The sequence below is a fragment of the Manis pentadactyla genome, chromosome 12, assembly GCF_030020395.1.
Source record: "Manis pentadactyla isolate mManPen7 chromosome 12, mManPen7.hap1, whole genome shotgun sequence".
NCBI lineage: Eukaryota > Metazoa > Chordata > Mammalia > Pholidota > Manidae > Manis > Manis pentadactyla.
Genome location: NC_080030.1, coordinates 105,614,897 through 105,629,823, shown reverse-complemented (window position 1 = coordinate 105,629,823; position 14,927 = coordinate 105,614,897). Strand labels below are relative to the sequence as shown.

At 40.6% G+C, this 14,927-nt stretch overlaps 1 protein-coding gene across 4 annotated transcripts in view; it reads left to right on the top strand.

Annotated features, from left to right (window-relative positions):
- The first annotated feature begins 269 nt into the window (after window positions 1–269).
- The window catches only part of HACE1 (HECT domain and ankyrin repeat containing E3 ubiquitin protein ligase 1), a 98,444-nt gene continuing 83,786 nt past the window's right edge, over window positions 270–14,927 (top strand). For 3 of the 4 annotated variants that reach the window (XR_005028239.2, XM_036902863.2, XM_036902862.2), the window contains exons 1-2: window positions 270–549; window positions 14,408–14,462. Coding sequence is in view for 2 of the 4 variants with exons in the window: in XM_036902863.2 (XP_036758758.1) it covers window positions 474–549; window positions 14,408–14,462 (131 nt within the window). In the remaining 2 variants the exon portion in view is untranslated. Of the gene's footprint in view, window positions 550–14,407; window positions 14,463–14,927 lie in introns of those variants that run through there. The other variant, XM_036902864.2, reaches the window with a different exon arrangement.

The window sequence follows — 14,927 nt, the reverse complement described above, 5'->3', positions numbered from 1 at the left end:
AGGGGTGTGATAGAATTGAAGGAAGCTGCTCCCACAAGACTGTGGAGGGCAGGAGGAGGGGGCGTGGGGACACCCGAGAAATCTCTCCAGGGACCTGGGGGCACGCCCAGTCTTGGCATCGCTTCCGGTACACACCGCCCTACGCCTGGCATGTGCACGGCGGGGCCCGGAGCCCGGGGCGCCCCCGGCGTGGCTCCGCCCCCTGCGCGCGGCTCGGCCGGCTCGGAACTACGACTCCCAGAAGGCCGCGCGAGCCCGGGGGAAGCGGCGGCGGCGGCAGGAAGGGCGCGAGCGCCGGCCGCGGGTGCCCCTCCGTGGTCGGCGCGGCGGCCCCAGGACGGAGGGCGCGTCCCGGAGCGCCTCCCGTAGCCCCCGGACACTGGCCGGGCCGTGCCGGAGCTTCCGCCCGCCGACGCCCGGGCGGGATGTAGGGCGCTGGGCGCGGCGGGGCGAGCGCAGGCGGCTGGCCGAGGATGGAGAGGGCGATGGAGCAGCTCAACCGCCTGACGCGCTCGCTGCGCCGCGCGCGCACCGTGGAGCTGCCGGACGGTGAGCGGGGCCCGGGGTCCGGGGCGCGGGGCCCGGGGGCGGCGTGGCCGCGGGGAGCACTGTGCGGAAGCTGGGGAGACGCCCGCGTTCACCCTCCTGGGCTGGGAGGGGCCGGGCCGCGGCCCCCGTGGGCCCGGGCAGTGGGGTCCTGCTGCTGGAAGAAGCAGGACCGACGGACGTCTCTCCGACAACCGATGGGCGAAGGGGTAGAAATAGCCGGACGGCGGAGGCCTGGGCTCAGAAATCGGCGCGGTTGTGGGTCATTTTACAGTCGTGCCTGCTGGGGATAGAGATGTTCCCCCGAATAGTGTTATTATTTCCTGGAAGCTGCGGGGGTGCGGGGCAGTGTTAAGCAGGCTTTCCTTTTTGAAAATGCAGAACACTATTGTATTTTGACCGTAAACAGATCACCGAAAGGGTGTCCGATGCCAAACACGTACCCTTAAAGTATTGCGTGTGTGCACACGCGCTGTTGCACATGCACGCCTGCCTTCATTCTTCATGTACTCGTCAGACGCAGGTGGGGGCCGGGAGGCTGGTACGGCGAGGAGGGAGGCTTGATCCTGTGGTCCAGGCATCTGGTTCCGTGGGCCAGGGTTCCTTCCTTCAGGGCAGGGGAAGCCCGGGCGGTCCGAGGGGTGAGAAGCACAGCCCTCTCCGCAGCCTCGGCGGGCCGACGTTTGAGTAGCAGAAGGACTTAGCGCTGCCTCTCAGAGGCTTTGGCTTTTATATGCCCAGCGGAGAGACGGTCAGGGGTTACAGCTACTGAATTTTTTTTAATGCATTGTGTTAATTTATGTTCATTCTTTTCAAAACTTGGATTCGCTGCGGGAAAGGTGATTTGTACGTTAGGGAAAGAGATCTTGGGAGAGAATCATCACAGAAATGTGGGTCTGGGGGCTTTGGGGATAATTTCCTTGAAAATTTTTCCTGTGGTCTCTCCTTACGATTCAGAATAGGGATGATTTGCTAGTACTTTGCTCGTATGAAGTAACCGACTGGAAATAATGCCGATTTTAAACTACACGTCCCACCTTGAACTTCTGTTTCCACCTCACCTTTGAGGCCATTTCTCAAGTGCTGCGCTCATTTTTCACAAATTACTTGGACAGGCTGATGAGGAAGACGGCACAGTTTCATTGACAACTTCTATTGCTTAGTTTATACCCCATTTTCTTTTACACAAATGTGATTTAGAAGACTTTGATGTTGTTTCTTGGTATTAAAAGTAGTATGTTTTCATTGTAGATAAATTTGAAAACAGAGAAAATTAAAAAGACCTGTCACTCCACACTCCAATAGTAAACAATGTCAGCATTTTATTTCCTTCCATTATTATTTATTTATGAAATTAAGATCTTACTGCATATAGTCTTTTCTTTTGCTTTTGAAAATATACCACATTTTTTATATCTTTAAATATGCTTAATGACTTGATAGGATTTCATAAGAAACATATAAGAAATATTGAATCTAAGTTTTGTTTTTATTGTAGATTTTATGAGAAGCAGCTTTGCACTTTTTAAAGTCAGTTTGCTTCTGTCAGATATTTCCTTAGGATTAATAAGTAGAAGATTACAGACCTAGTTATGTGAACATTTTTGAGGCTCTGAATATCAACCTATCAATTTACTCTTTGGAAAGTTCCACCAACAGGCTGAGAGATATTGGAAATTTGAGTAATTAGAAATAAAACTTTTTTCCCATGTTGCTAGGCAGAAGTGACATCTTGCTTACATTTATTTTTCTTTGATTATAATGAGTTTCCTCATCTTATTCCTTTAATTTGTTTTTGTCCTTAATTTCTGATGAATCTTTGAATTCTCAGAGATTGGCTCTTTCAACTATATGTGTGTATGTGTGTGTGTATACATAGATACATGTTTTTAAATTTTTTAATTATAAAAATTCAGATTTTTGTGCATACATTTTAAGGGCTGAACAGAAGTGGTGAGGTCTCTAAATTTAGAAAATAATCAGATATGTATTTTGCCTTGTTAGAATTCAGTGATTAATAATTATGCATCTAATTGGAACAAATTATTAACTTTGGAAAGTTTTCAGTCAGCTTTTACTCTAAAATTACCTTTGTTGCATAGGAGTAAACTACAGATACTGGTTTGCTGAGTTGGATATTTGGAGGACACACTTATGTTTCCTTGGGATGATGAAAACTTGAGTATTACCACCAGAAAATGGTGTGCAGATTGTTGAGTCATTGCATGCAGGGCTGACATAGGAATATTTTTGTGAGAAAGAAACCAAAGGGAAAGAAATTACATTAGGGATATGGATTCTCAGTGGACTTTAAAAAGTTGGCTTTTACTGGTCACTTGTATAGAAAAAACAATCTTAAATTACTGCATTTACAGTGAATGTAGTTTATTAAAATGATAGAACTTGAGCCCATCTTAGCATATGTTTGAATGATAATTAGGATGGTCAGTTTTTAAAAAATAATGATTTGAGGCGCGATTGTATATAATATGAATCCAAGCTCCCTATTCCTAAAGATTTTCTTTTTTAGTTGAGTTCTGAAACTGATCAGTTAATAAAAAAGCCAACATATCTACTAAAGTGAGAGATTAAACTTTTCTTATCATCCTGAGAACTTTAATTATATACCTAGTTCTCAAGGTGTCTTCATGAGGTTGGTGTAACTGACAGTAAATTTTATTTAGTTCTTTTTTAGTGTAGTTTTACCTGGATACTCTCCTTGTAGCACCATAGTTGTGGTTTTATCTTCATACCGGTTGGTGTATGTGACCTATATTATATATATATATTTACAAGGTTTGATGTGACTTAAAAAATAAGATCTACATCTAAATTTTACCTAAACAAACACCCCATAAATAAAACCCACGGGAACCTGATGATGCTCACTTACGCTCACTTAAAACGATGTACCATCTTGGTTTGTAAATGGAAATTCACAAACAAGGTGTCTCCTGTTTATAACTTTGTTTATTGTGGAGGGACTTAATTGAAATTGTTCCGGTTTAGAATTTCAGATTCTTCCTGGGGTGTGGGGTGTATGAGAAAGAAGGAATGTTGTTGCCGTGCCCCAGGAGGCCTAGTGCAGTGTGTTTCAGCTCCCGGCGGTGACTCACTGGTAGTAAGGGAGAACAGTTTATAGTGGTCGTATTCAGGGCTTTAAAAAAATGAAATAGAAAAGAACAAATTATAGTGTATTGCACATATTAGGAATAGGTACTGTGGATCTTTTGGGTACTACATATAGTGTATAGTGAGTGCACTGTAAGATTTTTATCGCGTGGGCTCTGAAATCAGCCAGGTTTGTATTCCAGCTTTGCCACTAAATGTCACCATCACACAGCTTGTTACATAACTTACTGTTTCCATTTTCTCATGTGTAAAATGGAGATAATAAAAGTACCTACTTCATAAGGTGGTTGTGAAGATCGAAGAGATGACATGCAAAAGTGTTCAGAACAGTGCCTTCAAGATAATGGTTTAAAACATGTTGACTGTTTTTAACAGGATTCTTTCATATTATTTTTATAGTGAAAGAGCTGTTGCCTCTGTATCTTGATCTTGAGAATGATGACTAGGACTAATTTGCTTTTCATGTGTATATTCACAGATAATAAAACAGTGAATAAAATGAAAAAAATGGTGTTAACTTTTTTCTTCTCTCTAAATATTCAGTGTGTATTTCTAAGTAATATCACTTACCATTATTAGAGCCAACACAATTAACAAGTTTTTATTATCATCAAATATCCAGACCATATTCAGTTTTCCCCTCTCAAAATTATCCTCTTACAGTTGATTTGTTTGAATCAGTATACAAAGTCCACACATTACATTTGGTTGATTCATCTCTTAGACTCTTTCAATGATAGCAATTCCCCCTTGTTTGTCTTTTTCCTTTAACTTTTTCTAAAGTAATTTTAGACTTCCAGAGAAGTTGCACAAATAGTACAAGGTTCCCATATGCCCTTCACCCAGCTTCCCCTAGTGTCCAGTACAGTTAGCAAAGCCAAGGAGTTGACCCTGCTGTAAGACTGTTAACTGCATCACAAACTACTAGAATGTCATGAGTGTTCCCACTAGTGTGAGACATTTTCTATTTTACACACATTGAATTTAGTCGTCATGTTTCCTTAGCCTCCCCCAAATGGATAATTCTTCAGTCTTTCCTTATCTTTGTTAATGGCCTTGAGACTTTTTTATTTTTTTTATTTTTATTTTTTGTAGATAATTATTTTTTATTGAAGGGTAGTTGACACGCAGTATTACATTACATTAGTTTCAGGTGTACAACACAGTGATTCAACATTTATATACATGATAATTCTAGGTACCAGCTATCACCATACCAAGTTGTTACAATATTTTGGCTATATTCCTTATGCTATACATTACATCCCAGTTACTTATTTATTTTACAATTGGAAGTGTGTACTTTTTTTCTTTTTCTTTTTTTTGTGAGGGCATCTCTCATATTTATTGATCAAATGGTTGTTAACAACAATAAAATGCTGTATAGGGGAGTCAATGCTCAATGCACAATCATTAATCCACCCCAAGCCTAATTTTCGTCAGTCTCCAATCTTCTGAAGCATAACGAACAAGTTCTTACATGGAGAACAAATTCTTACATAGTGAATAAGTTACATGGGGAACAGTACAAGGGCAGTCATCACAGAAACTTTTGGTTTTGCTCATGCATTATGAACTATAAACAGGTCAAATATGAATACTCATTTGATTTTTATACTTGATTTATATGTGGATCCCACATTTCTATTATTATTATTTTTAATAAAATGCTGAAGTGGTAGGTAGATACAAGATAAAGGTAGAAAACATAGTTTAGTGTTGTAAGAGAGCAAATGTAGATGATCAGGTGTGTGCCTGTAGACTATGTGTTAATCCAAGCTAGACAAGGGCAATAAAATATCCACGTATGCAGAAGATTTCTCTCAGAACGGGGGGTGTGAGGTTCTAAGCCTCACCTCTGTTGATCCCCAATTTCTCACCTGATGGCCCCCCTGCGACTATGCCTGTCTTAGGTTGTTCCTCCCTTGAGGAATCTTACCTGTCTCTGGCTAACCAGTCATCTTCCGGGGCCATACAGGGAAATGTAAAGTTGGTAAGTGAGAGAGAAGCCTTATTGTTTGAAAAGGTTAGCTTTTTACTTCTTTGCATATTTATGCCCTGTGGCTTCTATGCCCAGCATTTGTCTTGAGGTGTCTTTACCACTTGGAAGAATTATGATACTCGGTAAATTTGATATGAGGCACGAATTCTATTTAAGGGTTGTAATTATGAAGGAAGAAGAAAAGCTATAGAAGTAGCAGGCGGAACAAAACCTGGGAAGATTGATTATTTCTTTGACATATCTTCTTGTAGAGTAACTTCAGCATGTATAGGTTTTAAACTACTAATTAAATTGCGCACACACATTAACATAATAGGAGTATAGTTACATAACCAAAGCATACCTGTAATTACCAGCCATCTCCAGTGAAACCAAGAAAACCAGTTAGGCACCTTAGGCATTTGTGAAAACTTATCTATGATATGGTGGATATTGTCCAACTGAGCTTGAACAGTCTGAGAGAAATCAGACAAATTAAAACAACCCATTCCTGGGGAATGTTCACATCCCTTATGTTTTTTTTAACAGTAAATAGTCTGTAGGTGTAAGATTTTGGAGCGCTACAATTTGCACTTCTCCTAATTCTTGGTTGAGTTCCAACAGTATAGATCCAGTCAAATTTGTTGTTTTACTGTATGCACAGGCCAGCTTAGATATCTCCTTCCTCATTCCCATGGCAAGTCCAGGAACTGGTGGGATGAGTGCATCTACAGCTGTAGCAGTGCGTGGATCTTTGTTGGGGTTTTTTGATGATCATCTTCTGGCATGAGTCTTCCAGAGAGTGCAGATGTTGGAAGTTCTTTTTCATATCGTATCTTAGTTCATTTTCGGGGTAGCCCAATTAGGCTTTGATCCTCTGTATAAACACAAACAGACCCTTTTCCTGTACGTTCATATGCCTTTTATACCCTTGTGTAGGACTCATTGGAGGTCTCCACACAGGAACTGCCTTTTTTTTTTTTTTTTTTTTTGGTATCACTAATCTACACTTACATGACGAATATTATGTTTACTAGGCTCTCCCCTTTACCAGGTCCCCCCTATAAACCCCTTTACAGTCACTGTCCATCAGCATAGCAAATGTTGTAGAATCACTACTTGCCTTCTCTGTGTTGTACAGCCCTCCCCTTTCTCCCACCCCCCATGCATGCTAATCATAATACCCCCCTTCTTCTCCTCCCCCCTTATCCCTCCCTACCCACCCATCCTCCCAGTCCCTTTCCCTTTGGTACTTGTTAGTCCATTCTTGAGTTCTGTGATTCTGCTGCTGTTTTGTTCCTTCAGTTTTTCCTTTGTTCTTATATTCCACAGATGAGTGAAATCATTTGGTATTTCTCTTTCTCCGCTTGGCTTGTTTTACTGAGCATAATACCCTCCAGCTCCATCCATGTTGCTGCAAATGGTAGGATTTGCCCTTTTCTTATGGCTGAGTAGTATTCCATTGTGTATATGTACCACATCTTCTTTATCCATTCATCTATCGATGGACATTTAGGTTGCTTCCAATTCTTGGCTATTGTAAATAGTGCTGCGATAAACATAGGGGTGCATTGGTCTTTCTCATACTTGATTGCTGCATTCTTAGGGTAAATTCCTAGGAGTGCAATTCCTGGGTCAAATGGTAAGTCTGTTTTGAGCATTTTGATGTACCTCCATACTGCTTTCCACAATGGTTGAACTAATTTACATTCCCACCAGCAGTGTAGGAGGGTTCCCCTTTCTCAATAGCCTCGCCAACATTTGTTGTTGTTTGTCTTTTGGATGGCAGCCATCCTTACTGGTGTGAGGTGATACCTCATTGTAGTTTTAATTTGCATTTCTCTGATAATTAGCGATGTGGAGCATCTTTTCATGTGTCTGTTGGCCATCTGTATTTCTGTTTTGGAGAACTGTTCAGTTCCTCTGTCCATTTTTTAATTGGGTTATTTGTTTTTTGTTTGTTGAGGCGTGTGAGCTCTTTATATATTCTGGACGTCAATCCTTTATCGGATGTGTCGTTTTCAAATATATTCTCCCATACTGTAGGGTTCCTTTTTGTTCTATTGATGGTGTCTTTTGCTGTACAGAAGCTTTTCAGCTTAATATAGTCCCACTTGTTCATTTTTGCTGTTGTTTTCCTTGCCTGGGGAGATATGTTCAAGAAGAGGTCACTCATGTTTATGTCTAAGAGGTTTTCGCCTATGTTTTCTTCCAAGAGTTTAATGGTTTCATGACTTACATTCAGGTCTTTGATCCATTTTGAGTTTACTTTTGTATATGGGGTTAGACAATGGTCCAGTTTCATTCTCCTACATGTAGCTGTCCAGTTTTGCCAGCACCATCTGTTGAAGAGACTGTCATTTCGCCATTGTATGTCCATGGCTCCTTTATCAGATATCAATTGACCATATATGTTTGGGTTAATGTCTGGATTCTCTAGTCTGTTCCATTGGTCTGTGGCTCTGCTCTTGTGCCAGTACCAAATTGTCTTGATTACTATGGCTTTATAGTAGAGCTTGAAGTTGGGGAGTGAGATCCCCCCTACTTTATTCTTCTTTCTCAGGATTGCTTTGGCTATTCGGGGTTTTTGCTGTTTCCATATGAATTTTTGAATTATTTGTTCCAGTTCATTGAAGAATGTTGCTGGTAGTTTCATAGGGATTGCATCAAATCTGTATATTGCTTTGGGCAGGATGGCCATTTTAACGATATTAATTCTTCCTAGCCACGAGCATGGGATGAGTTTCCATCTGTTAGTGTCCCCTTTAATTTCTCTTAAGAGTGACTTGTAGTTTTCAGAGTATAAGTCTTTCACTTCCTTGGTTAGGTTTATTCCTAGGTATTTGATTTTTTTTGATGCAATTGTGAATGGAGTTGTTTTCCTGATTTCTCTTTCTGTTGGTTCATTGTTAGTGTATAGGAAAGCCACAGATTTCTGTGTGTTGATTTTGTATCCTGCAACTTTGCTGTATTCCAATATCAGTTCTAGTAGTTTTGGGGTGGAGTCTTTAGGGTTTTTTATGTACAGTATCATGTCATCTGCAAATAGTGACAGTTTAACTTCTTCTTTACCAATCTGGATTCCTTGTATGTTTTTGTTTTGTCTGATTGCCGTGGCTAGGACCTCCAGTACTATGTTAAATAACAGTGGAGAGAGTGGGCATCCCTGTCTAGTTCCCGATCTCAGAGGAAATGCTTTCAGCTTCTCGCTGTTCAGTATAATGTTGGCTGTGGGTTTATCATAGATGGCCTTTATTATATTGAGGTGCTTGCCCTCTATTCCCATTTTGCTGAGAGTTTTTTATCATGAATGGATGTTGAACTTTGTCAAATGCTTTTTCAGCATCTATGGAGATGATCATGTGGTTTTTGTCTTTCTTTTTGTTTATGTGGTGGATGATGTTGATGGATTTTCGAATGTTGTACCATCCTTGCATCCCTGGGATGAATCCCACTTGGTCATGGTGTATGATCCTTTTGATGTATTTTTGAATTAGGTTTGCTAATATTTTGTTGAGTATTTTTGCATCTACGTTCATCAGGGATATTGGTCTGTAGTTTTCTTTTTTGGTGGGGTCTTTGCCTGGTTTTGGTATTAGGGTGATGTTAGCTTCATAGAATGAGTTTGGGAGTATCCCCTCCTCCTCTATTTTTTGGAAAACTTTAAGGAGAATGGGTATTATGTCTTCCCTGTATGTATGATAAAATTCTGAGGTAAATCCATCTGGCCCGGGGGTTTTGTTCTTTGGTAGTTTTTTGATTACTGCTTCAATTTCGTTGCTGGTAATTGGTCTGTTTAGATTTTCTGTTTCTTTCTGGGTCAGTCTTGGAAGGTTGTATTTTTCTAGGAAGTTGTCCATTTCTCCTAGGTTTCCCAGCTTGTTAGCATATAGGTTTTCATAGTATTCTCCAATAATTCTTTGTATTTCTGTGGGGTCCGTCGTGATTTTTCCTTTCTCGTTTCTGATACTGTTGATTTGTGTTGACTCTCTTTTCCTCTTAATATATCTGGCTAGAGACTTATCTATTTTGTTTATTTTCTCGAAGAACCAGCTCTTGGTTTCATTGATTTTTGCTATTATTTTATTCTTCTCAATTTTATTTATTTCTTCTCTGATCTTTATTATGTCCCTCCTTCTGCTGACCTTAGGCCTCATTTGTTCTTCTTTTTCCAATTTCGGTAATTGTGACATTAGACCATTCATTTGGGATTGTTCTTCCTTTTTGAGATATGCTTGGATTGCTATATACTTTCCTCTTAAGACTGCTTTTGCTGTGTCCCACAGAAGTTGGGGCTTAGTGTTGTTGTCATTTGTTTCCACATATTGCTGGATCTCCATTTTGATTTGGTCATTGATCCATTGATTATTTAGGAGCGTGTTGTTAAGCCTCCATGTGTTTGTGAGCCTCTTTGCTTTATTTGTACAGTTTATTTCTAGTTTTATGCCTTTGTGGTCTGAAAAGTTGGTTGGTAGGATTTCAGTCTTTTGGAATTTACTGAGACTCTTTTTGTGGCCTAGTATGTGGTCTATTCTGGAGAATGTTCCATGTGCACTTGAGAAGAATGTATATTCTGTTGCTTTTGGATGTAGAGTTCTATAGATGTCTATTAGGTCCATCTGCTCTACTGTGTTGTTCAGTGCTTCTGTGTCCTTACTTATTTTCTGCCCGGTGGATCTATCCTTTGGGGTGAGTGGTGTGTTGAAGTCTCCTAGAATGAATGCATTGCAGTCTATCTTCCCCTTTAGTTCTATTAGTATTTGTTTCACATATGTTGGTGCTCCTGTGTTGGGTGCATATATATTTAGAATGGTTATATTCTCTTGTTGGACTGAGCCCTTTATCATTATGTAGTGTCCTTCTTTATCTCTTGTTAATTTCTCTGTTTTGAAGTCTATTTTGTCTGATATTAGTACTGCAACCCCTGCTTTCTTCTTGCTGTTTGCCTGAAATATGTTTTTCCATCCCTTGACTTTTAGTCTGTACATGTCTTTGAGTTTGAGGTGAGTTTCTTGTAAGCAGCATATAGATGGGTCTTGCTTTTTTATCCATTCTATTACTCTATGTCTTTTGATTGTTGCATTCAGCCCATTAACATTTAGGGTGACTATTGAAAGATATGTACTTATTGCCATTGCAGGCTTTAAATTCGTGGTTACCAAAGGTTCAAGGTTAGCCTCTTTAGTGTCTTACTGCCTAACTTAACTCGCTTATTGAGCTGTTATATACACTGTCTGGAGATTCTTTTCTTCACTCCCTTCTTATTCCTCCTCCTCAATTCTTCATATGTTGGGTGTTTTGTGCTGTGCTCTTTCTAGGAGTGCACCCATCTAGAGCAGTCCCTGTAAGATGTCCTGTAGTGGTGGTTTGTGGGAAGCAAATTCCCTCAGCTTTTGTTTGTCTAGGAATTGTTTAATCCCACCATCATATTTGAATGATAGTCGTGCTGGATACAGTATCCTTGGTTCAAGGCCCTTCTGTTTCATTGTATTAAATATATCATGCCATTCTCTTCTGTCCTGTAGGGTTTCTGTCGAGAAGTCTGATGTTAGTCTGATGGGTTTTCCTTTATAGGTGACCTTTTTCCTCTCTCTAGCTGCCTTTAAAACTCTTTCCTTGTCCTTGATCTTTGCCATTTTAATTATTATGTGTCTTGGTGTTGTCCTTCTTGGATCCTTTCTGTTGGGGGTTCTCTGTATTTCCGTGGTCTGTTCGATTATTTCCTCCCCCAGTTTGGGGAAGTTTTCAGCAATTATTTCTTCCAAGATACTTTCCATCCCTTTTCCTCTCTCTTCTTCTTCTGGAACCCCTATAATATGGATATTGTTCCTTTTGGATTTGTCGCACAGTTCTCTTAATATTGTTTCATTCCTGGAGATCCTTTTATCTCTCTCTATGTCAGCTTCTATGCGTTCCTGTTCTCTGGTTTCAATTCCATCAATGGCCTCTTGCATTCTATCCATTCTGCTTATAAACCCTTCCAGAGTTTGTTTCATTTCTGCGATCTCCTTTCTGGCATCTGTGATGTCCTTCCGGACTTCATCCCATTTCTCTTGCGTATTTCTCTGCATCTCTGTCAGCATGTTTATGATTCTTATTTTGAATTCTTTTTCAGGGAGACTGGTTAGGTCTGTCTCCTTCTCTGGTGTTGTCTCTGTGATCTTTGTCAGCCTGTAGCTTTGCCTTTTCATGGTGATAGGAATAGTCTGCAGAGCTGGGACAAGTGACGGCTGGAAGGACTTCCCTTCTTGTTGGTTTGTGGCTCTCCTCTCCTGGGAGAACAGCGACCTCTAGTGGCTTGTGCTGGGCAGCTGCGCGCAGACAGGGTTTCTGCTTCCTGCCCGGCTGCTATGGAGTTTGTCTCCGCTGTTGCTGTGGGCGTGGCCTGGCTCCGGCAGCTGCTCCAAAGTGGTGGAGTTGCGTTGGAGGGGGAGCAGCTGGGAGGCTATTTATCACTGCAAGGGGCCTCCCTGCTCCCTGCAGTCCAGGGTTTAGGGTGCCCAGAGATCCCCGGATTCCCTACCTCTGGATTAAGTGTCCCGCCCTGCCCCTTTAAGACTTCCAAAAAGCGCTCGCCAAAACAAAACAGAAAAAAAGAAAAAAATGGCCGCTCGCTTTTCTGGTGTCCTCCGGCGCCAGGCCTCCGGTGCCCGCTCACTGTTCTTGCTGCCCTGTTTCCCTAGTATCCAGGGCCCCGCGCATGCGCTGTGTCTGCGCTCTGGCCCGGATGGCTTGGGCTGGGTGCTCAGCAGTCCTGGGCTCCGTCTCCCTCCCGCTCTGCCTACTCTTCTCCCGCCGGGAGCTGGGGGGAGGGGCGCTCGGGTCCCGCCGCCCGGGGCTTGTATCTTACCCCCTTTACGAGGCACTGGGTTCTCTCAGGTGCGGATGTGGTCTGGATGTTGTCCTGTGACCTCTGGTCTTTATTCTAGGAGGAGTTGTCTTTGTTATATTTTCATAGATATATGTGGTTTTGGGAGGAGATTTCCACTGCTGTACTCACGCCGCCATCTTGGCTCCCGAGACTTTTTTATTTTTTAAACATGCATATACAAAATCCCTGTTTGTAGAAAACTAGTCACAGGATAGATGAAGGAACTGGCTGATGGAAATTCAGTGTGGGGGCCAGCTGGTCTGTGGGGTGTAGCGCTTCCTGCAGGCTGAGCCCCCACTGGCTGTTGCAGACCAAGGACCCAAACTGTACGTCGGAGCAGCAGGCTTGGAAGCTGGAGGCAGAATGGTTAGTACATTTCCTAACAACCCGCCAGGATGCTTTCCTCAGACAGGGCTTGAGACTTTTTAAGAGGCTTGATCAGGTATTTTGTGGAATTCCCCTTGATTTGGGTTTGGCTAATGTTTTCTCACGATTGGATTAAAGTTTGGCATTTTTGGTAAGGATACTACAAAAGTGATGTGCCCTTCTTTGTGGATCCTGTCGGGCTGGCTGTGTGACATGGCTATGTATTATAATTTCTAGTGATGTTATCCTTTATCAGCTGGTTAAAGTGGTGTCTTCTGGGTTCTCCACTGTAAATTTACTGTTTTTCCTTTGTAATTGATCAATATTTTGGGAGGATTCCTTGATATTATGCAAAAACCCATTTTTCTTCAATATATAATTCATTGATTTTAGCATCGATACCAACTTTGTGAAGAGCTTAATGGGACTTGTCAGGGTTAACTTTTCTGTAAATCACTTGTTAAAAAACATAAAGCTCCAAAATGCATTGAACTGAGAAATGACCATTAGTAATATAGTTGACCCTTGAACAACAGGGTTTGAACTGCACAGTTCTATTTGCACCTGGATTTTTTTCAATAAATATACTGGAAAGTTTTTTTGGAGATTTGCGACAATTTGAAAAAAGATTTTCTTTTCTCCAGCTTACTTTATTGTAACAATACAGTATCTAATATATATAACATACAAAATATGTGTTAATTGACTGTTTTATGCTTTTGTTAGGCTTTCTGGTCAACAGTAAGGCTAATAGTTTAAAGTTTTAAAGTTTTGGGGGAGCCAAAAGTTATATGTGGATTTTTGACTGCAGTGGGGCTTGGTGCCTCCTGACTCCTGTGTTAGTTAAGGGTCAGCTATATATATAAATACACTTAAACACTACCTGTAATTCACTGAAGTGTATATGGCAGTGTATGTATATATAGGTGTTTTTGGCTTTTACCGTTTGTTTTTGGATCACTTTTTTTTGCATTTATTCTATAAAAGATGTAAATGAAAATGTGAATAGTGTTTAGTAATAAGTAAAAGTAAAACCTTAATGCTGTTTCATAACAGCTTCTAAAATAATTTCTTTTGATATAATATTGGCAGGAAGCAAATACTACATATACTTAATACTTTAAAATTATTTTAGCATACTGATCTATAACACACATGTATACCTGAAATTCACCCAAACTGTATTAAGTATGGTAAGACATGAAGCTGATAAACACCTCTTTGGAATTAAAAGAAATTTCATTTGTTAAAGCCACATTTTAAGGGCTGAACAGAAGTGCTAATTTTCCCTTCAAATCCAGAAGTTAAGCATTTTTGTGATGATACACAGAATATACAGAATTCTGCATTATTGCAAATTTTGCAATACTTCCGGTATTCTGCACTATCCTTAACCTTTCTCCCCCTCCTCTCACTTCTTATGTAGAATTAAGAAAACTCCAAAATAGTCTTAATTATCACCCTTTGGAAAAAATACATAAATTAATTATTTTTCTTTTCTTTTTACTCAGATAATGAAACTGCTGTTTATACATTAATGCCAATGGTTATGGCTGATCAACACAGGTGAGTGCCTATTTTACAAATTTATATTTTTTGAGAAATACACATTTACATAAATAATTGTGTACACACACACACACACACACACAGAAACACAAAGTTTGAACATATATGCTGTCCTGAGGCAAGCTATATAACTTCTGTTATAATTTTCTCGCTGTAAAATAAGAAACAAGATTATCCAGGATTCCTATCAGCTGTAAAATTCTATGGCAAAGATGTCTAAATGCACAGACCGATACTAAGGCAAGTGTTTGGTTTGTCTCTGACAGTGGAAAAACATCGTGATGGTTTCTGTTAGTGGTCGCTACTGGCGTTTATAACAGAAAATCAGGGCTAGTGGACAGCGTTTTTCCCTAATGTTCTACTATTTTGATGTTCTTTTCATTGATGTACTATTGACACTCTTTACATGTATAAGATACAATTATCTGCGATGAGGGGTTTACCCTTGTAGAAGTGATTTGC